This window comes from Acanthochromis polyacanthus, chromosome 3, assembly GCF_021347895.1.
Source record: "Acanthochromis polyacanthus isolate Apoly-LR-REF ecotype Palm Island chromosome 3, KAUST_Apoly_ChrSc, whole genome shotgun sequence".
NCBI lineage: Eukaryota > Metazoa > Chordata > Actinopteri > Pomacentridae > Acanthochromis > Acanthochromis polyacanthus.
Window position 1 is genome coordinate 14,652,112 of NC_067115.1, and position 23,303 is coordinate 14,675,414.

The window sequence follows — 23,303 nt, forward strand, 5'->3', positions numbered from 1 at the left end:
TCCAGGGTGTCCCCTGCCTTCGCTCAAGTCAGCTGGGATAGGCTCCAGCACCCCCCGCGACCCTAATGAGGATAAAGCGGTGTATAGAGGATGGATGGATGGATATTTCTCAAAGCAGCCCTGCGACAGACTGGTGACCTGTCCAGGGTGTCCCCTGCCTTCGCACGAGTCAGCTGGGATAGGCTCCAGCACCCCCCACGACCCTAGTGAGGATAAAGCGGTGTATAGAGGATGGATATTTCTCAAAGCATGCTGGTATAACTGAAATAATATTCTAGTTGTCTTTATCAATGGTAGAAGAAATTTTCAAATGCTAAGTGAATCTCAAATTTTAAAAACACCATTGTAGAAATGACCAAAAAAAAAATGAATTCACAAAGAGCAAATGTCCATCCGAGGTGTTTACAAATCAACTTATGTATGCGTCTCAAGCCTTTCTGAGATGAGAGCAAACAGTTTAGGGTCAAAATCCATCTTCTAGACAAGTTTGTCTGAAAAATCATCAGCCTCTCAGGGTTCTGCCCAACCATTTTGATAGAATTTTGTTCACTAAGATGATAACTGGCTTCATGGAATTATTTGTTCGAGCATATCTTACTTCTTCCCTTAAACTGGGCAAATAATGGGCAGATGGAGAGTGGAATTATAGACCAAAAATGACACCTTAGTAAGAATTCATACATCAGTATTGCATAGAATCCACAAGGTATTCAGTGCTGGTTTGTGTGCTGTTGTTCCACTCTTCCTGAAGGACTTGACATGTTGGATGACAGGGTCACGTTGTCAGACATTTAGAGCATCATGTGGCATCCTAACCTACTGTCTGAAAAAATTACTTAGCCTGCAAATGGCGGGTTCATGGATATTCAAGTGCCTGGCTACTACCTTTACCGATATACCAGCATCCATTTGAATTAAACTTCATTTTAAGGTGGACTTTTATTGTCACTTTGCAAAGGAGAGTCTGTGGGCTGGTCATGCTTTCTGAAGATCTAGAAGTTATCACTGGTTGAAGAGCTCAAAAACATTTTGTGCACAACTGGCTTTTCTGACAATAACAACAGAAATGAGATTTTTAAAAGTCAGAAAACCAGATTATTTGCATGTTGCGTTTGTGTTTTTGTTCAGTGTAACTACAGTGTAACGAAGATAAGTAAAAGTACATAGGAAAAATACTGGTAAGTACTTAGAAAAAGTATTTTAGTAAACGTTTCTTTATTGGCTGCATCTTATCACATGACCTGCGTGATTATGCAATCGGTACGTCAGCGTCAGACGGTTCGTTCGATATGACGTACAGTTGGAGGCGTTGGCCGGGTTACTCATAGATATCTATGGGGTTACTGTCATACTGTCTGACGGACATCAAGACGCCCTTTAAAATAATCTTTTAACTGCTGGAAACCTGGATTTAACGACTTAAATTTCTGCAGATTTACTCTACCTCTTGTTTTTATCTTACTGCCACTAACTTCGCTGCCTGAATCCGTCGAAATGATCAAAAACGGTCACCACGCAACCGGCAGCGATCAGCGGGATGAAGCCGGCTGCAGTAAGCCGGGTGCCTCAGCGTGCAGCCCGGAGAAAAGGAAGCGGGTTGTCCGGTTGTGGTGTGACGGATGGTGAGTCTGTGTAACCGCAGCTGACTGAATGTAGGTTTACTGTCCACAATTTACTGTCTTGCACGCGGTCATTATGTAGCACAGCGGGAACACTTAGTCGGACTAGCATGCTAATGCTAGCTAGCTAGCTAGTTACTTAGTGGTTAATAACTTAGCAACAGGAGTTTAGCGATTACCACCGTTACTGGTTTAAAGTCCACGTTATTTACTGCTGACTATACTCTCGACAAAAGACGGCTTATTTGTATTTAGTTAAGTCTAAATAAAACATGCCATGTATATTTGTAGGAGTGCTACGTTTCTTAACGTTAGTGTGTGTTTTCCTTGAACTTCATTCAGAAGTGGTAAATGTGAACTTGTCGCTCTGTTATCAGAATTTATGACACAATTGCATGGTGTTATTTGAGGACAAAGTCTTTCTGGTCCACAGCCTCATAACCTCTTATCACTTCTCTGTTTATAAACGAGTTTTTAAAGTGTGAGAAGATGTGTGTCAAATACACCCAGAGACTATTGTTATTTAAAGGAGAAGAACGTACAAATGAAAACTTGTGAAGACTGTTGTTAGAGAATTCTGCTACAATTTTTCCTTCACAACTGTGCAGATGTTACAGATGCTGGTTTAGATTACTTTCATGTCAATTTGAGTGTGTCAGGTGTTGCTGCTTTAATCTGCATCACCTTCATGTGCATCGCATCCCTGTCTCTGGCCTCATTTGAATTCCTGCCATTAGTATTTTGTAGTGTATTTTTAGTAGCGATGAATCCTTTAAATTACACTGAGATTACTCATGGATATTTATTTACTCTCTTTATCTGCCAGGTTGTCAGTAACACTTGAGTTTGTGCCCACTCAGGCATATCTCTGTTGCTGTTATTATATATGTACTCTGCTCTTATATACTCATGATTTCTCCGCAGCAGAGTGCACAACCGACTTCTCAATTGCAATGCATAAACTCATTCCTGGATACCGGGCTGCTGATAGCTAAGTTGACATGACCCACCTCGTGTGGTGGTTATAAATATCTAACATAGTGAACATGTTTTCTCAGTGGGTTGCAAAAGTGGCACGTTGGTGTGGTGGACAGGGGCTCACTGTTTTTTGAGGGGCCAAAGGAGGAAATATATGTACAACAACAGATGAAACATGTGCGACCAACTAGGATAAAAAAAACAGGAAACTTGGAGAAAGGAAAGAGGCTAAATATTGCAAGACTGTTCATTTTATAGCAGTTGTTGAGGAAATTTCACTCTTGGTTCTGCAAAGTTTGCTGTAGTGGGCTGTTTATTGGTATTCCGGCATACGGCCAGAACATTTGGAGATTTCCCATTTCATAGGGATGTCAAAGGGTGGATCAGAGGGTAGGGAGGGGCTGTACGCAAATACAGAGGGTAAGACAAAAGGAACATCTCAGAGGAAGGGTTGGGGGGTTGTAAGTAAATACTAAGGTAGGCAGTGGTTAATTTGCGTATAGTTGAATCAAGGGTGAGACAACAGAACAAAAGGGCAATTAGATAGCAGGAGGTAAGTCGGGGGGTATAACAGATGGTGACAAAGGATGAGTCTGGTAAACACTTGCAAATAGTAAAGGTGTGATAACAGTAGGGAAGACGAGGGTATGGCATACAGTAACAAAGGATGAGTCTGACATGTAACAGTAGTGACCAATAATTTCTCCATCGCGGCTAAGTGTCAAAAGCCCAAATAAATCAAAGCCAGAGCCTGACCAGATTTAAGGAGTCGATGCCCGTGTTGATTTTTAGTCTGTAAAATTCAAATATTGATGTTTTGGCCCATATTTATATATATTATTATATGTGGGGGTAATACTGAGAAACAACGTACTGAGACGACACCCATTGACTCCCCACCACAGTCTCTCCAGCTGTACATACTTTCCTACATGTGCTGCAGAGACAGCACACAGAGCGTATTGTATTGCTGGATGAACTGTGTAATGATGCTATTTGTAAATTACCCAAAGCATATTTTTCTGCATTATGTTCGGCACAATGTAAATAATCACACTGTATACTTTTCACTTTACAATGCAAAAAAACCATTAACAATATATATTTTTTTCTTTCTTGCTGTCCTAAAACTATCAAAGTTGCAGTTCAACGCTGCAAAGTTAGAGGCAAAAACAAAGAACCAATCAGGCAAACTAAAACTACCGAACTTGTTAAACTGTAATAATAGTAAATGTGCTGCAAATAGTAGTAAGATCTGCAAGTAGTCATCTCATTCACAGGATGAAAAGTTAGCAGCAGTAAAGTAGTAATTGTGCACAGCATTGCAAATACTGCTCTGCATGTACGTCACTGTGAAGCTGGGCTAATTTCAGCTTAAAGCATACCTGAATTAGCATTAGCCATGCTGGTTATTATTTCATTTTAGATTTTAAATTGGCACACTATAAAAAGGTAACTTGAGCCATTACATGATAATAAATGACTTTAAATAGTTTTTCATGTAGCCTCTTAACTACCAGCTACTCTCTCTGTGGTTGGACTGGATATTCCTGAGCTTAGTGTTTTACAACTGCAACAAAGTGAAGCTTTAAGGTGCTGAAAAAACCTGAAGAAGACTTGACTGAGGCATTGAACAACATCTCAAACTTCAGGTACCTACAGATAAATATAACTGAAAATTACATAATTTCTCTTTATTTAGGTTAAGATCAGCTAAGATTCAAATATGTTGCAGTGGGGGAAGAGCGTTCATGTTTCCTTCTTTTTTACAGTGCAAGCAAACACAAATATTAGCAGTAGAAGTTACTAATTGTCAGAGAAAGCAAATAAACTCCGGCCCATGGCAGACATTGTGTTAATATTACTTTTCTCCCAGTAACCTTTATCATTTCCACTCACCTTGACAATCCATCGGTGTGCTTTTTGGGATTCGAACAGCATGATTTAGAGAAGCCACGCAGTGTGCTTTACTGGCGATGTCACTGTAGAAACAGAAAAAAATAAGATAACATTTTAACAAGCAAAACTGTCCTGCAAGGTCATGTTTAAAAGACACATTATGCTGTGAGCCTGAAGAGCTTCAGGAGGAAAACTCACAGCTGCAGGGTGTTAATAGTCAACAGCATTCATTGTTATGTGTTGATCTGTGTGTCATATTCATATCTCACTTTTCTGTCTCCACAGCTATGACATGGTGCACTATGGCCACTCCAACCAGCTGCGTCAGGCCAAAGCAATGGGAGATTACCTCATAGCTGGAGTGCATACAGATGGTAAGACTGCGCACATTCTGAAGTGAGGGAATAAAACACAATAATAAAAGTGCTCATTTCAGGTGAATGTTCCCTGTGATTGTTAGACTGTTATATTGCGTATTACTGTTATTAATCATGTATTAAAATAAAAATATTTTGTTGTTGTAGTTGGTTGAGGTGGATTTTATTTTGAAATATTTTGTACAGGACTGCAACTAATGATTATGGATTCATCTGGTAATTATTTTCTCCTTTAATCGATGGATTTTTGTGTTGTAAAAGCTCAGAAAATACTGAAAAATGCAATGAAAGCATTCTAAGCTGACCTCTAAAATAGTTGCCAATTTTCTAATAATTGACTAAGTCCCTCAAAATTGCTTTCAATTCTTAGCAATATTGCCTTTGATTAAAAATGACTTTTTTATTGTGATTTGAGTAAGTATAATATGTAAATCCAAGCGCAAAGTACATTTTATTTGCACTGAAAATGTTTTGAACTGTTCAGTGAGAAAAAAAAAGATCTGTGGAACTCAAAGTTTTGTGGCTCTGTACATGTTTTAGTAAAAGGTGCAGTACTTTCAGAGTTTGAGTTTGAAGCATTTCAGAACTCAAATTGGCATATAATTTGTATTCAGTAAGTGACTGCATTTCAAAGTAATCTGACCCAACTATTTCAAGAATCATGAAAAATTATTCCGTAGTTGTTTGTAGGCTTCTCTCATAGACAGATTTTGATGGCTGATAAGAAGCTCAAAAGCAGTCAGATGTAAAGGTTTAGATTTACTTTAATGACACAAATGGAAGCTACGGTCGTTTATATGGCCATAGTTTTAACTCAATATTTTGTGCCAGATGACTTGTATATTTTTACTGCAGCATTGTCAGATGTTGTAAAGTACAGAGAGCTGTGTTGAAGGTGAACACCACCTACATTATTTATTAGCTACACCTCCTATGTGCCTTTAATAATCTATTTATTCTGAACTGTCTTTTCAAAGCCGAGATTGCCAAGCACAAGGGTCCTCCGGTCTTCACTCAGGAAGAGCGCTACAAGATGGTGAGGGCAATCAAGTGGGTGGATGAGATCGTAGAAGGAGCACCTTATGTCACCACCCTGGAGACTCTGGACAAATATAACTGTGACTTCTGTGTGCATGGAGGTACGCCTGCTGAAATCTGCTCTTTGACGTCTGACGACTTAAAACGTTGAGCGTCACATTTGGGTCATCAGTTGTACCTACAAATGTACATGATGCGATGAGATGATGGCTTGTGTTTATTAGATGACATCACGCTGACCGTTGACGGCAAAGACACATATGAAGAGGTGAAGCGTGCAGGACGTTACCGGGAATGTAAGCGCACACAGGGTGTTTCCACCACGGACGTGGTGGGACGTATGCTCCTCATGACCAAAGCCCACCACAGCAACCTGGTGAGTTTCTGTGTCTATCTTTAGTGGCTGGTAAATGATTGTTTCTTTTATACTGTGTTGCTATAATCTGTTCCTTTGTGCAGGATAATCCAGATTATCAGCAACACGCAGACAACTTTGGAAAGGTACTTCTGACTTTCTGTTACTATAATCCTTTCATGTCAAGAAATTGTAGTATTTATTATACCCAGGCTTTACCACATCTTCCCAAAGATAGGAGTGGGTCAGTGGGATTCAGTACTGTGATTTCTTTTGTCGTCAAGGGCCCCAAAGGCCACAGTCCATGGACAGGAGTGTCTCAGTTCCTGCAGACATCCCAGAAGATCATCCAGTTCGCCTCAGGGAAGGAGCCTCAGCCCGGAGACACCATCATTTATGTGGCGGGAGCGTTTGACCTCTTCCGTATCCTTATCATGTGGAAATAACCAGATCTGTGTTAAGATTTCTGTGGTGTACATGCTTGCATTGTTGCCTTGACCACAAATCCTCTGCAGATATTGGCCATGTTGACTTTTTAGAGATGGTCTATAAACAGGCGGAGAGGCCCTACGTCATCGTCGGTCTGCACTTTGACCAGGTACGCCTAAATGCATACAGCACATTCACAAAAAGATGCAAATTCTTCCCTCTCTGTTGTGCTAGCAAGTTTCAGGAGAGGCCTTTGCAACAAGTTAAAGCAAGAGCAGCTCACACATGAATTGTACACTTTAGGAGTGTAAACCACTCCTAAGCTTACTGTATGTCTTCTTTTTATGCAGTGAAGCATCTAAAAGGTGAAAATGTACAAGTAGAATGTAATCTCCTCATTCTGTTTGTCATTGTCACTGTCAGGAAGTGAATCGCTACAAAGGGAAGAACTACCCGATCATGAACATCCACGAGAGAACTCTGAGTGTCTTGGCCTGTCGGGTGAGTTCACACAGAAACAGACAGCTGAATGTTCAGCACAGTGGGATGCATTTCTTCACCGGATACTCACAGTGCTGTTGCTGAACTTGGCTCTGCACCCTTCAGTCCTGCTGGTCAGCTATCAGTCTGTAACAATGAGTCTCTCTGTGCCCCATCTGCGTTGTGTGTTTGTGTTACTTATGAGGATGTTACACAACCCTAAGACCACTAAGTTGCTGTGCTGAGTTGCTGTCAGTTTTGCACAGTGCCTGATGACAGAGAGCAGAATTTGAGCAGTGAAAGCAACTTTACCTCCTATATTTAGATATGCTCTTTAGTGAAGCTTTAACATGTGAAAAGAAAATGCTGACTGGGATGAGAGAGACCTGAATTGTTTCTTTAAACCTGTTTTTTCTCTCATTGTCGTCTTCTGTCTCTCCAGTACGTGTCAGAGGTGGTGATTGGTGCTCCCTATGCAGTGGGCAAAGACCTGCTGGATCATTTTAAGGTGAGTTGCCTTTGAATGCCTTTAAGTCAGATCACATATTTTTCACTGTATTTTTTTATAAGTTGTTTCAACAAAGGTGGTTCTTTCAGTATGAAACTGCCAAAATAGTACCATAATTATTTTACACACACTAAAGGTGTGTGTTTAGTTAAGATGACGAGTGTCTGTAATTTTATAATTAACATAATGAACATATTAATATTTATTAGCAGATGTACTTCCCCAGAGGTCTTCTGTCAAACTCTTTCCATGCTTTTGATTCCCACAAGACCAGGCAATGTATGCAAATATGACAAAAGATAGAAAGAAGGAAATATAGCAATGAGTGTTCTTCTGGCTTCAGATCTGAAGAGGGACTTATTCCTTTATTTAGAATCCAACTTTAGCTACGTATGTATAAAATGGGAGACTATTTCAACAGATGTTTTTCAAGTAATTTCCTTTACATTTAACAGTGTATTCTAAAGCAACTGATCACTTTTCGTTACTGCATTTCTCAGTGTGGTTCATTTGTATGCCATGTAGTAATAAACAGGCAAATGTGAAACAGTTTGGTGCCCCCTTGTGGACAATTTAAATATAAAACGAAAAGCCACTCTGTCAAACATAAGCAGTATGTTGCTACTATTAGAAGTTAGCAAATCATTTTACAGCATTACAGTTAAATTCACTCTCATGGTCTCCTTTATGATCGAGAGTTAAACTGGTGAAAAAGTACTGCAACCCTTTTGCCACAGGGTTGCACCTTTTTACCTGAAAACCTCAGAACTTTCCAGAAAGGCACCAGTATCATCACTGTTGCTCCTTTTAGGATATTAATCATATCAGCAAAACCTTTGTAGTCCAAAAAAACTGGTGGAGAAGCTTGTTCTGTTCATGTCTGTCTGTCCTGAGCTGTATGTTGATATGTCAGACAGAAACGATCACGAGTGGTGAGGCTCATGTACAGGACGATGGCAGTTAGGGTGGTGATGTGTTGTCATAGAAACAAATCCCACACATTTTATCCGTTGCTTTGATGATGAAGTATTGATACGAAGTCCTGTGCAGTGTTATTTCAGTGCTTTTCTGCCAGAGAAAACTCTACGTGGACACATGACCTGACATTTTCCTTTAGTCGTCTGAAAGAGTAATGAGTGATTAATAAAAAATAGAGTTTAGAGCAAGTTTTCTGGTCAGATTTAGGATAGACTGGTTACATACTAGAAGATTTAAAATCTCTCTACACTTGATGATTGTTGGTTTATCCAGGCTTTTTTGTATTTCTGTGCAGGTGGACCTTGTGTGTCACGGCAAGACAGAGGTGTTTCCAGACAAGGACGGGTCAGATCCCTACGCTGTAAGTACTTTGTTAACAAACAGTGTTCATGAAAAAGTAACAGATTAATTTTGCAAGACTGTAAATAAAACTGTTTTGGCCACTGCTCTGAACGTGTCCAGGCACTCCATGCAACCTCCACATTAATCTGTCGTTGTCTTTAACTTGTACATTGTGTAATTTTATCACTTATAGTAGGAGTCAGACTGCTGGTGCATCTCCTGCACAAACACAACAATAAGCAGAAGAGATACAATACAGAGAAATACCACAATTTGGGGTTAAATTGTCGCTATGCATAAATCTAAAGATGAGTATTATGAACTGCATGTGTCTAAGACAGACATGAGCTCATCGTGGTCACAGTCACTACCCTGTGTGGTCAAAGGGGGGCAGTGTCGTGTTCAGTTTGGACATGTTGAGTTTTGATGATGCCGTGTTTCAAAGTTGCCCTCATATACTGCAGGTTGGACCTCATTAGTCGCTGCAGATGACAGATTCACTTTGTCTTGACTTGGTTTGATGTTGCGTGTTTTTCCTTCAGGAACCTAGGAAGAGGGGAATACTCAAGACTATTGACAGTGGGAACAGCCTCACCACTGATGATATCGTCCAGAGAATCATTGAAAACAGGTCAGAGACAGTGCTTTAATATTATCATCCATCTGCGTTTTAACTGTCTGTAGTGATTGCTGTTTGTCTTCACTCCGTTTACTGACGTCTCTGTTCTTGTTCACAGGCTGCAGTTTGAGGCCAGGAACCAGAAGAAGGAGGCCAAGGAGATGGCGGTGATCGAGGCGATGAAGAGGAGAGAGCAGCAGGATCAGAGTGAAGCTGCATCTGAGGCTGCTCACTAGTGACACCTCAAACCTGATCCTGACTCTGTTGAGCTCGTCCAGGTGCACTTAGCTGTAAGAAGGTGGATTCAGCCGACTCAGACAGAGAGTCCATCTCGTCGTCTAGTAGACCTGGCCAGTCGGTCTCTCTGCTAGTTCACTGGGTGCAAAATCATGCATTTAATCTTCAGTGAGGCATTATGCTTCGGTCTTTAGTGGACTCCAGTCTGAAAGGATTTACAACAGATCTTCTTTAGAGAAGAATACAAAGAGTCCAAGAATGTGCTCAGTTTTAACCTGCAAAATCCCTTTACTTGTCTCTTCCTCCTCAGAGAACGCTATTTTATTTTCAGTCATGTTTTGTTTTTGTCCATGAATTCACACACTATGTGTTCATGTGCAGGTGTAGATGTGGTACATTAGGTTTGTAACTGTCCATAACTTATTGACAAATATACTTGTCAGATACGTTTTTAGATTTTTAGCCAGTTTAGTTTTAATGATCAGTCTTTGAGGTGTCATTAGTAATATTGACTGTGGTCTGTTTTTAACCCATTTTCATTCATTTTCATTTGTAGAGATCACTTTGTTTTTGTCCATTCTGAAAAACCATTATTACTTTGTTAAATGACCTGTGAAGTAGCCTAATAATTTTACCTGTGGATTTTATCTACCTGAATTTGCACCGGATATGTGTGTGTGTTGAGTGAGTTCACTGAGTGAATGTTTGTGCTGTAAATGACAGTAGTGCCTCATTCCTAAAGCTATAAACTGTATAAGGGCTGTGAATTGTATTAACTTCTGATTCCACTCAGTAAAAACTACTGGAGGGTCTTTGCAGCTGTTGCTAAAATTTTTGGTCCTTCATCTTCACTCTTCTTTTCAAGGGATGTGTTTTGAGAAAATGAGAATGTCTCTTCGTGTCTGTTCTCCTTTTCACAAGACAGTCCAAGAAGTGAAAGATCTGGGACCCAATTTCATTGTCAAACATCAAAAGTTACTGGTTTCCTGTTCTTACATGGAGCGTATTGGTTGGTGAATTGCTAATGGTGTGAGACGGTGTGTTTGTGGGTTGGAAGGTGTGATGGTGGCAGCGTGTGGAATAAAGATGTTTTTAATATTTCAATGTTGGAAATTTTCACAACCCTTCAATCACTATATTGCATCATTTTCACTTTATTAAATAAATAGCTAACAAAAGAGTCCTGTGATGCCTGTTTTACTGCAGCAGTAAATGTGTGCAGCCTGAGACCTCTGTTTGATCAGCACATACTCACGGTTCACTGAGGCAGTGAAATGAGGCCACAGGCGCTGGTCCACTTCCACTCACACCGCTCACAGATTTGAACAAAAACAGCAAACCGTCACTTCGTCACGAACACAAAGTGTCTTTAATCCGCAGCCCGAGTGTCTCTGAGGACTTTCTGCATGAAGGATCTGATCACTCAGGACAGAACAGACATGAAGCATCTCAGTGAGTTTTAGGTTCAAGACCTCTGCAGATACTGGAGGTGAAACCACGCGGACTCTAGTGTGCATGTAGAAACTGAGAGTGTTTATTGTTAAAGCACATCATGTATTTTTACACTACAATGTGAGATCTAATAAACATTTTACACAGGAGCTTCTCAAGGGCCCAAAGCAGCTTCATGAACCAAATTAAAAATAAATACACTGAATGGGTTTAAGAGATATTCTCACCTCCTCAGTCTTCAAAAATCCATCCATCCATCCATCCATCCATTCTCTATACACCACTTTATCCTCACCAGGGTCACGGGGGGAGCTGGAGTCTATCCCAGCTGACTCGGCGAAGGCAGGGGACACCCTGGACAGGTCACCAGTCTGTCACAGGGCTACATATACAGACAAACAATCACACTCACATTCACACCTACGGGCAATTAGAGTAATTAATTAACCTCAGCATATTTTTGGACTGTGAGGAAGCTGGAGTGCCAGGAGAAAACCCACGCATGCACAGGGAGAACATGCAAACTCCATGCAGAAAGATCCCAGGCCCACCCCAGGATTCAAACCAGGGATCTTCTTGCTGCAAGGCGAAAGTGCTAACCACTACGGCACTGTGCAGCCCTTTAACCTGGAATCGACTTATTTAATTACACACTGTGAACTTATTTGTAACCTTTTAACTGTTGTGAAATTATTAATGCCTTCAAAGGCATGACAAACTTTAAACCACTTAATCAACTACTGAGCAGTTAAATCACTTTGTTAATTCAGCAGGGGAACTTCAGTTTCTAAACCTAAAATGATTTACAGTGTAGATCAGCTTCAGGAAGAACTAAAAGCAAGAGAAAGAAGGTGAGACTTTGATTTTTAATTGAAATTTGGGAAGGATTTAACGTGAAATACAAGCTGCACATGTTTACTGTGTTTGATCAAAGTTACTCCTGTACGGATGAAGTTCGCAATAATGAAGTTAATGTTCTCTCTAACTTTGTAACATGAAAGTGAAAGCTGAGTTTTCTTGGCTTGCACAGGTGAAATACACGGACGTAAACCAACAACAGCAGCAGCGGCTCTGCGCGTCACTTCCCAGGAAGTCCAAAAGTTTTCCATCTGGGCAGCAGGCTGCGGTGGGAGGAGGCACTCTGAGGAATAACTGGGGTCTCAGCCAAGGCGGCACGACACAGTTTGAACTGCAGCACTTTTGTTTTCTGTGTACTCTCGCAACAATCTCCCGCTGTCAGGGAGAAAAAACGGGCACGGAGCGATGCGTAAAACCAGATTTGCTCGGAAGGTTTTAACCAACTGCTGAGTTTGAGGGATGTTTCGGAGATGGCCTGAACTTTTCCTTTCTCCTGCGTCTTCTTCTCTGCAGCCTGCAGGTTTAGGAGTAGAAGAAGAGCTCGGAGCGGGGACACACTGGAATTAATTTCAGGTTGGACAACTCCTGCTTCATATTTTTTTTGCGTTTTCCTCTCCGGCCTGGGAGGAGATGAGCGCTCAGGATGGGACTGTGCCTCGGTACCGAAGTTACAGAGGAGGAGAAGAAGGCGAGGATTCACAGCTCCAAGATAGACCGAGACCTGTACGAAAGCGCAAAGCGGGAGATGAATGTGGTTAAAATTCTCCTGTTAGGTGAGACTGACAACCTAATATTACCTCAGTTTCTCTTATCATGCAATATTTTGCCTTTAACATAACTGAAAGGCCGCATGCAAACTTTTATTTTTGACTTGCAAATCCTACTTTGGAGCCACAGTTTTGTTTAAACCTTGCAGATTCACGGATCAAACCTGACCACACGTTGATTGCATGTTTGAGAAAGTAAAGCACTTTAATCATCTGGTAATCTCCTGCAGGTGCAGCAGAAAGCGGAAAAAGCACTTTGGTCAAACAGATGAAGATCATCCACAGTAATGGCTTCAACAAGCAGGAGCTGAGCAGCTTTAAGGTTGGAAACACACGCACACACAGTCACAAACAGATAACAGTATATTTGCATACAGTAGGTGGACTGGTGTTTCCAGCGGAATAGAGTAACATTCAAATCTCTCTTATGTTACAAAGCCAAGTCCTGCAAAACAGATACATGACTTAAATAGATCAAAATGCTATTTATTTAAGTTTAGAGCCTTATCAAGTGGAGAAAACGAGGAGGTGGGTTCAGGTTTCAGACACAGAGACGCATCATAAATTGAAAGTACAAGATGTTGGGGAGGAAGCTGTGGTGGAGGTGCACAGGAGATGAGGTGAAAAACGAGGAGAAGCTTCCTGAGATTTCTCCTGATACTCGGGGTCACATCCAAGTTGCAGCGGTTTGGCTCACATCTGCTTTTCCTTCTGTGTGTGAGAGCGACTGAAAGCCAAATTCCTGTGTTTGGACGGGGTGGAGAGAATTGAAACGCCTCAACACACACCACTTTCACTCCCCGTTAACTTGTTTTTACTGGGGATTTATCTTCTCACACATTCCCTCCTCTTCAACTACATTTTTCTCTTCTCTTTCCCTCTTTGCTGATATAATTTCTCTCTCTCTGCCCTCTTTTCTGCTATGCATAATGATAATAATGATAATAATGAGCATGTGATGACAGAAAGGGTCTTTCTCAGTCTTCATCATGCTGGAGGTAGCTCATCTGTCTCCCTGCAATAACTACTCAGTCGTTGGAAAAGACTGATGAGGCAAACCTCTTTTTAGTTTGTGAAACGGACCATAAAGCTGCAAACAGGCTGCAGAGTTAAGCTTCTGGAGTTTGCATTGAACCTATAATGGATTTCATAGAAAAGAGCTGCATTTGAATAGAAAGTTGCAATTCATGCATGTGATCATCTGTTGTGCAAGAGTTAATATCTGGAAATTTCACAAAGTAATGTTTTGTGAAACATTGGCCTGGATTGTTCTCTCACATGTTGACGCTGTGACACATGAAGATCCCGGCTGTCTGAGCAGACAACTGTGTGGGATGTTTTAATGCATTCCTTGATATTAAAGACTCCTCCCCTCCATACTCCCATCTCCCTCTGCTGCCTCCCAGGTCTTCTAACAGTCACCTTGTCTGTAGCTCACTGCTATCAGCATTATTGGACTGCTGCTGAAAGAAAAATAACCTCTGAAAGGTCAATTTATTACCTGTTTGAGTGAGGCTTATTATTGAACCTGGGTGTAAATAAAATGTGCCTGTTCAGACTGAAAACTGTCCAAGTGACCAAAGTTGAAATTTGATATCTTGTCTGATTCATCCTTATAATGACTTAGATCGGAATTTTGACAATTATTGACCATGACTTGAGGAAGAAATGTCATACAACTGCTGGTGCGCAGTTAAAAGAAGACTTCTTTTGTTGAACTTTAACCCTAACTTTATTTTTAGAGCACTTTTTAGAAGTACTTCACAGATCAGCAAAAACAAAAGTTGTGAAATTATCGGGTTGTAAAACACAGATAAAAATCGGTTTGGGTGGATGAAAACCAATGCGTTGCTGTAAAAGGTAGCACCCTATTTAAAAAAAATAAAACACAGGTCAAAGGTTTATTAAAATCGGGAAGCACCCTCTGATAAGTGTTTCAAGAAGCTGACTTGATTTCCTCGGGCAGATCCTTCCAGATGTCTGGCCGAGGATCTTAAAAAGTGTACTTACGTGTATGATACTAAGAGTGCAGCAATATAGCTGAAATAGAGACCAGTAAGGCCTTAAAGTTTATCAGTAAAATGTTAAAATGTGCTCAAAAGCACACTGGGAGCTGGTATAAAGAGGTGAAAACAGGAATGAAGTGATAGTATGTCTGTTAGTTCTGTACAGTTGTACAGTAGATATTAAGGCTCAGGCAGGTAAAAAGCCTGTTGCTGTAATACAGATGTGATGAGATAAGTGTGTAAAACAATCTCTGTGTCTTTAAAAGTTAAAATGGATGACATGATTGTGAAAGCTTTATGGTGTGCTGCTCAAACCAGACATCAAGGGAATGAGCTGAGAATCTGTTTTGCCACGTGCTGCGACCCAACGGCAAGAATCCATTTAAGTTCAGCTCGAACATAAACAACCTGAGTTTTGTACAAAAAAATGCTCAGAATCAGTTATTTAGAAGATAATTGTGCTGATATTGATGCAGAATCCCCGAGTTCTATTACAACTGGTGTCTTAAAAAGTAGGAACTTTACAGTGACATCAGCAGCTCTGTGGTGATGTAACACCTCATCCATTTAATTGACAGTTGCTCGGTGGCACTAACAATAATAAAAAAAAAAAACTTTCTTTCATGAGGCTCGCTGCACACACAAATACGTTCAAATAAAAAAATCTTTAAGCTCTTCTACGCTCACTGAATAAAGTTGGACCACTTGAAAGAGCTATTTTGCAGGGTTTGTGAGACTCAAAAAATGCATTCAACATTTCACAACTGCTCCTTTCCCTGTGATTATGTATAAATTATGTGATGAATGCAGAAGTTGTAGAAATAAGATCTGACCACTGCACCACCCAGCACTGTTCCTGGAGGGTTTTTAAGAGAGCTGGATATGCTGCTGCCACTCAGTCAGTCCTGCCAGTTTGTCCCAGCAGTCACTTGTGGTATTGCAACAACAAAAATCCCCAAAGGCCCAAACAGCATTTTTTCCCACAGTCCACCGTCCGAAAGACTGCTGACGGTACAAACAAGATTGTTTTTACTCTTTCTGTGCTGGATTTTGAATCCATGGTGTCATATTTGCATTTAACTATCAAAGTGAGGACATTTTTACAAAGTGAGGACATTTTGGCCGGTCCTCACTTTGAAACAGCCATGTTTGAGGGTGAAGACTTGTTTTTAGAGAACAGGTATGAATTGAGGTTTGGTTAGGGTAAGGATTAGGTTTAGGCGATCAGTTGTGATGGTTAAGGTTAGGGTAAGGCTCTAGGAAATGCATTACGCCTATGGATGTCCTCACTAAGATAGAAGTACGTGTGTGTGTGTGTACTTTTTTCTGTCAAGTGAGCAGGCTCCAGCTTTGAATCTGACATCAAGTTCTCGTTAATACATAATTAATGTTGGTAATTTCACAATGCAACACAAAGACGCCAATTTTTAGCAATGTGTCTGCCACATAGTTTAGTGTTTTAGAGTGCCAACTAATAAGTCAAGAACAGTGGAGGCAGATTGGAATGTCTTGATCTGTATTTACAAGACACTCATAGGCCAAGGCAGTATGAGTTGTTTATGGATGAGCCTCATTACTTCCGTAGAGATCGCTGATTTATTTTCATATCAATTGTGCACATGATAATAGTAGGAGTACAAGATAAACAAGCCTGACCTCAGCCTCTGAGTGACTTTTTAATTGTTCTTTCTTAGGTCTCTACACATTTCAATAGCTTTCAAGACGGCTAAAATCCTTCTCCGGTCATTCATCAAGTCCCTAAAAAGCCTGACTGTCTGAATCTGTGTTTTTGATACAGTTATCTGTACACAAGAAATGCTCAGCCATGGTGTTGACCGGCTATTTCACTTATTATTTCAGCATCATAAAAACAAAAAACTGCATATAGACATGTTACCAAGATATAAGCTTGATTTTCCCTGGCATGGTTCTCAGAACTACACCTGTTTGTGACATTAGATAAAAAGTCAGGGCCACTGTTCAATATTTGACAAATGTATGTTTTGATATTTTAGGACAAAAGTAGTGGACTGACTGAAACAGACCCACATCTGTGTCCTATAGCCACAATGCTAGCTCATTTAAAATTTAAACTATGTCGTGTTATTTAGGTGCTTGAAGGTGCTTATGAAGAAACGGTGAGTGATGCAAATGATTTGCTGGAACACTTGCAGATACATTTGTCCATTAGCTATACCTCTTTTATCCACAGAGAGTTGTGAAAGTGCTGGAGACCATCCCAGCTGACACCATAGACAGGTCACCAGTCTGTTATAAAGAAAGTCACACCTATGCAAACCAGTTAATTTATCATGCATGACTTTGGACTGCAGGAGGAACCTGGAGCAGCTGAAAAAGATCCATACAGGCACAGCGAGAATATACAAACTCCACACAGGCATCCCACTTGCACACACAGAATAATGATCCATCCATCATCTATACTCCTCTTAATCCTCATTAGGGTCATGGGGGGCTGGAGTCTATCCCAGCTGACTTGGGACAAAGACAAGGGTCACCAGTCTATCACAGGGCTGCATATAGAGACGAACAATCACACCTGCGGGCAATTTAGAATAATCAGTTAACCTCAGCACATTTTTAGACTGTGGGAGGAAGCCGGAGAACCCAGAGAAAGCCCACACTGCACAGGGAGAACATGCAAACTCCATGCAGAAAGATCCCAGATTCAGTCCGGGACGCAAACCGGGGATCTTCTAGCTGCAAGGTGAAAGTGCTAACCACCAAACCACTGTGCAGCCCCAGAATAATATTACAGTAAAATAAACCTGATTAAGTGTCTCTCAACAGCACATCTGAGTGTTCCATGCTTCATTTATGCACAGCAGATTTCATCCCCTCTTAACCTCTTAAGCCCGGTCGGCCCACGGGTTGGCCGAAGAAATTTTTTCTGAAAATATGGCCAGGGCTTAAGAGGTTAATGTATCTTTAATCCCATCTACGTCAGCAGGATCCAAATATATTTTACCTGTGCGAGCATGCACTCCAGCATCGACTCATGTGTGATGCCAGTAGCACGTCTCTTTTGTTGTCTCTGGTGTCAGTTGGGTTTGTCTTTGTTCTCAGGTGACGCCCTTATTTTCAAATGGAAAAAAAGTCCTTCCCTTCCCGCCTCGGCCTCCCACAGCAAACACAAACACACCCTACACACACACACACACACACAAAACCATAAACACACAGTGCATGAGCTCATCGTTCGTTATTGGCCCTTTGCGCACATTGTTCCACTTGTGTTGTGTTTAACTACCTGCTGCCTTTAATGAGTGTTTGTGTGCAGCGCAGTAGTAAACACCTCAGCCCAGCCTTGAACTGAACAGGATATCCCTGCTCCTCACTGTCCATCCTCTCAGATTTCCCCTGAAGCGACTGCTAGAAACCCCCATCTCTTCATTTCTCTATGTGGCTCTGTGTGGCTGCCAGCCAGGTTTGTGTTGCATTAAGACTCTGATAGGACAGTCAGTTTTAGAGAAATAAGAGGAGGAAAGGTAGGACGTGGGCTCCTCTTTGTCTCATCCTTCTTTTATTTGCAGCCTGAGGCCGTGGTGTTGTTTTTACTTTGGACAGGGTGATGGATTCAGATTTTTCCCTTCATTCTTGTCCAACACACACATAGCTGTGTCTGTGCACTGTTGGTGTATCAGGGGTTATGAACTGAATTTCTATTTTTCATCCTGGAATCTCTGTTGATTCAGGTGTTTATGTGAAGGATGCGATTCTTTAAAGCACCAAACTGAGCGGCTATGAGGTGAATAGAGCTGAAAACCCACAAACACACTCGCGTACTTGGTTACACATTGTTAGCAAAACAATCTGTGGTTAATGATTAAGTATCAGACCGCTGCCAGTTCAGCCACATTCCTTGTTCTTGCATTTTGCTCTGACACAAAACCTCTGGTGGTTTTCTGCAGTCAGGGAGCTGATGTGGACTAGAACAATAGTTCAGTGTGTCTGGATGGATTTAGAGATTACTCTGTTGCAATGAGTCTCGTAACATCTCCGCTGACGCACAACGTTCCCACAATACTTTCAACTGCAGCCACCGGCAGCAGGAAACAAAGGTTAGAAAAGGTATAAGAGAGCCCCTGGATTTCTGTCTGATGGGCTTCCTTTCACACTTGACTATCTCTCACACGAACTGGTGAAAACAGGGTGTCAGTTTTCTCCATACTTTTCCAGAGCAGTGATGCATATCTCATAATGGATTCTGATTACCATAGAATGACACCTGTGGGCCCCAGGCTCTACGAGTCCGACTCAACCACTGCAACTCGGTTCTAAGCTTCTAAACCCCCAGCTCATTTTTCACTGAAATATGAAGTCCTGAACTTTTTCAGAAACAGCACACCCATGGCTAAAACTAGAGAGAGCTCAATATGTCCTCTGTGCAATATAATATGGTTAAAGTGGCAGAATTCTTAAAAGTACAGAAATAGTGCAAATTTTTTTCCAAGTGCCCATAGCTGTTACCAACACTGGGAAAAATGTTTTACTGCTCACACTTTTAATTCATTTCCATCATTGTCTCTCATTGCTCTGTGCAAACAACCTGCAGAAAGTCTTAGAATTTTTGCTACATGATTTTTGGTTGCAGTTGAGTCAGTAGCAAAAAGACTCAGAATTTTTTCATTTTTAAAGAATCTAGACGCTGCATATGGTTTACTTTGCAAATTTTTAACTGACACATTAGAATAAAGTGACTTTGGTCAAATATTAGATTTTTCAGCTTAGATTTAGTTAAATGAAAGATGTCATGATGATTAGTTCGAGGATCATGGGAAAGCTATGAGGATTGTTTCAGTTTTTGCAGTTTCTGACTCGGATAAATGCTATTTGTTTAGTGATTTAAAAAAAAACATAACATGCCTTTCAAACCTGCTGTTGGGTTTTGGAGTTCAGGGGATTAATATATATTTATTATGTTATGTAGCATTTATATATTCGTTAAATGCATTTTTGTGCATTTACTGACAGAGAGTGGTGACAGACAAATATGATGGACTTGGCATAGCAGGAATTTGACACACAGTAAATGAAATGCATTCAACTTGTCACTTAGAGGAGCAGATACAAAGACACAGAAAGTGTGTGATGCTGTTGGAGGTTCAGCTAGCTCCTCCCTCCTTCCTGTCAACGCAAAAATGATGTAAGCTTTGAGTCACAGAGGGAGTGACTGGGAACCAGTTGATAAGGACAGAGATGGAGGGAGGAAAGGAAAAGAATTAAGTGATGGCGGACGCAAAGATAAAAGACCTTTATCAGTGATGAGATACGAGCAGTAGTTCCATTTGTTTTAAGTGCAGCAGTGAACAGTCCAACAACAGACTTCTGAAATGCATATGAAGCTCCAGTTTTGTTGAGATCAGTCCAAAATATCAGCTTCAACATGTGTAACTCTTGTATTGCATTATCTTGATTAAAAAGTGCCCAGTGGAGTTTTCTTTAGACCTTCAGTTTCGCAACAGAATTCATTGTGAATCCTCAGCCCTGTCTAATGAAACTTTCATTTCTAAACAACTAAGCTGCACTCACAATTATGTTTTGAAGGATTTTTGTTTGTTTGTTTGTTATGCCTCGTGACTACATTCCTAATCAACGTATCTTTGACATTTATTTTGTTGCTTTACTGTTGTTCCATTTCCTACCCGTCATATATTACAGTGCCTATAAAAAGCTCTCACTCACATGGAAGTTTCACCTTCTTATTAATTTTAAACATTAAATCATGGTTGATATAATTTGTCTTTTTTCAGTAATTTACTAGATGCTTTTACATCAAAGTGAAAACACATTTTGAGTTTAATGTGACAGAAGTCACACAATTAGTGAACTGACGCTCATCAGAGTGCAATAAATGTCTCTCAGGTGAGTGTAAAGACATTTGTATCTGAAAGGTCCAGTCATTAGTGAATCAGTACTCCTGGATAGAACTACACCATGAAGACACAATAACTCTCCAATAAACTCTGTGAAAGGTACAGTTGAAAAGCATAGGTCAGTGGATGGATACAAGAAAATTTCTAAGTCACTGAATAACCCTTGGAGTGCAGTTAAATACATCTTTAAGAAATGTATTTAACTCTGAAACTTGATGATTTTCCTCACAAGATTGTATTCTTGAGCTCTTTCAAAAATGGCAAACATGTTTCATAAAACATTTTAAGCAAAGCTGATATTTGATGTTTTGAATCCTATATTATATGTTTACTAGCAGTCCTGTGTTTGTTGGCACTTTGCTGCATTTGTTTGCTGAGTAGAAGAGACTGAAATCAGCATAAAAATGTGCATTTCTCTGTATATCTGCAGTTGTTATCATGTACATGTGTGATGGAAACAACAGTGACCCAGTTAAAAAAGTAGTGATCCTCAGTACCTGTCAAAACCTTCCTTTCAGATTACTTTATTTAGCAGATGTTTTAAATTTATAAATTAAATGCTGTAGTAAATAAGATTTAAGATCAATTGCTCCACTTCATAAACTAGAAAAGTGAAGTACAAAAAAAATGCTGAAGTGCACTTCTTCATAGATTGCTTGCTATCTGAAACAACATTATTTGCAGATTGTAAATATATTTTTCCACTCTGTTTTCCCCACAAACAAAATAATAATAAGGCACTTAAACCAAAATTTCTGCCTCAAGTGTCTTTACTGTACCTCTACCTCCCAGAGCCGAATCACAATCTTCTGAACTAGTCCAAAATCCTGTTACATCTTTTCATAATTTTTATGTACACAATTCATACATGCTACATAAATAAACGTGTTTTGCTAGTCTTAAAATAAGTTCCCTCCATGTTTTTATTTTAAAGGCGGATTTTTAATGTTTCGGGCTTTTATTTTGTAACCATTCCAGCGGCACAGGAAGTGTTTAAGAAGCGGTTACTTGACATGACGAAGACGCTGTCAAAAAGTCCGAAAAGTCACATAAAGATGGCAGAAAACGGTTCCACGCTGTTGCTGTCTAGCAAAGGATGTGTTTAAACAAAGCTTTAATCCCGTTTAACATGTATTTGCAGTGTAGACACAAATGTAGCTTCTGGGACTTTTTTTGTGGGGGGAAATTAAATGTTTATTGCTTTTGTCCTTAAAGCCTCTACACACCCATAGTCCACCCACACAGCTGTTTTCACCACCTGATCAGACTAAACATTCGTGGTGAGGTGAGACCACCTGCCTGACAGTGTATTTATTGCCTCGTCCAGTTTACGTTCTGTGAAGTGTAGCTTCAACCTGAGGGAGGATTGAAAACACCTGTGTGGATGGCAGCATTCACCTTTGAACAATTATTGTTAAACGGTTCAGAAACCAAAGAGAAAAAAAACAACAAAATTAAGCCTTAGACTGGCTAGACGTATTATTTAGTTTGCTGTTATGGGTTCTGTAAGCATCTTGAGACAATTTGAATTGTAATTGATGCTGTATAAATAAAATTGAATTGAATTGAAATTGTAGACGGTGCCAAGCTAGCCATTTCCTTGTGCGTGAAGCATAATGCTAGCACTGCCAGATATTTCAACACAGAACAAGGAGGTTTTTTTTTTTTAAATCACTGTAAGGTGGTGAAGTAACAAGTGTAGACCCAAGTCTTTTTTTGTGTGGCACATTAAACAAACAAGCTAAATATGTGAGTTTTAGATGTGTTTGTTTAGTTTTGGAGAGAGTCGACTGTTATTCTAGGCTAAGCTAACTGGCTGCTAGCCGTAGCTACTTACAAATGTGTGTTAACAGTAGAAGAAATTGATATTTTTGCTATTTCAGGCTTTTAAGAAATTAATCCAAAGCGGAGATCGACTTGAACTGTTATTTTGCACAATTTATTTGCAAATAGTGTATAAATGCACATTCACTAGACACTTACGAAGTCTAATGCAATGAAAACAAAAGCTCTGCCATTAATTACTCGGCCAAAGAGACTCAAAAACAGATCAACGGATTTGGATGAAATTTTCAGGGATGGTCAGAAATAACACAAGGACTAATTGATTAGATTTTTACAGTGATGCGGCTTTTTGTCTGGATCCATGAATTTAAAAAAAAAAAAAAAAAAAAGTCATCAGAAATGATCCAACGGAGCAGCCCTGATGGAGTACTGTGATCTCTGAGTGCTTTTCTTGTTCTGCTGATGTGAAGCTGTGGCATTTTCAGTTTACGTTGAGTTGTCTAATAGGTCATAATTCTACTTTATTTTTGAGGTCAGGGTGGTTTGTGGTGGAGCACTGACTACATTACATATTTTTTGGTGTTATTTCATTGCAATCAAGTGAACAACATGTTTCCCAGAATGTCTTCCTATTGGATATAATTTCTTCCTCAGAACACACTATCACACCCATTTTATT

At 40.2% G+C, this 23,303-nt stretch overlaps 2 protein-coding genes across 2 annotated transcripts in view; both read left to right on the forward strand.

The window, feature by feature from the left end:
• The first annotated feature begins 1,285 nt into the window (after positions 1–1,285).
• pcyt2 (phosphate cytidylyltransferase 2, ethanolamine) lies at positions 1,286–11,039 on the forward strand. Its single transcript, XM_022207944.2, has 12 exons — positions 1,286–1,622; positions 4,782–4,870; positions 5,851–6,012; positions 6,136–6,287; positions 6,371–6,412; positions 6,551–6,689; positions 6,782–6,864; positions 7,119–7,196; positions 7,618–7,683; positions 8,957–9,022; positions 9,546–9,634; positions 9,741–11,039. The coding sequence occupies exons 1-12, from the start codon at positions 1,495–1,497 to the stop codon at positions 9,856–9,858; spliced, it is 1,212 nt and encodes a 403-aa protein (XP_022063636.1). The 5' UTR covers positions 1,286–1,494; the 3' UTR covers positions 9,859–11,039.
• Positions 11,040–12,394: 1,355 nt separating this feature from the next.
• gnav1 (guanine nucleotide binding protein (G protein) alpha v1) overlaps positions 12,395–23,303 on the forward strand; it is a 34,784-nt gene continuing 23,875 nt past the window's right edge. The window contains exons 1-2 of the mRNA XM_022207956.2: positions 12,395–12,942; positions 13,167–13,258. Of these exons, the coding sequence (XP_022063648.1) occupies positions 12,813–12,942; positions 13,167–13,258 (222 nt within the window). The 5' untranslated portion in view covers positions 12,395–12,812. The remainder of the gene's footprint in view (positions 12,943–13,166; positions 13,259–23,303) is intronic.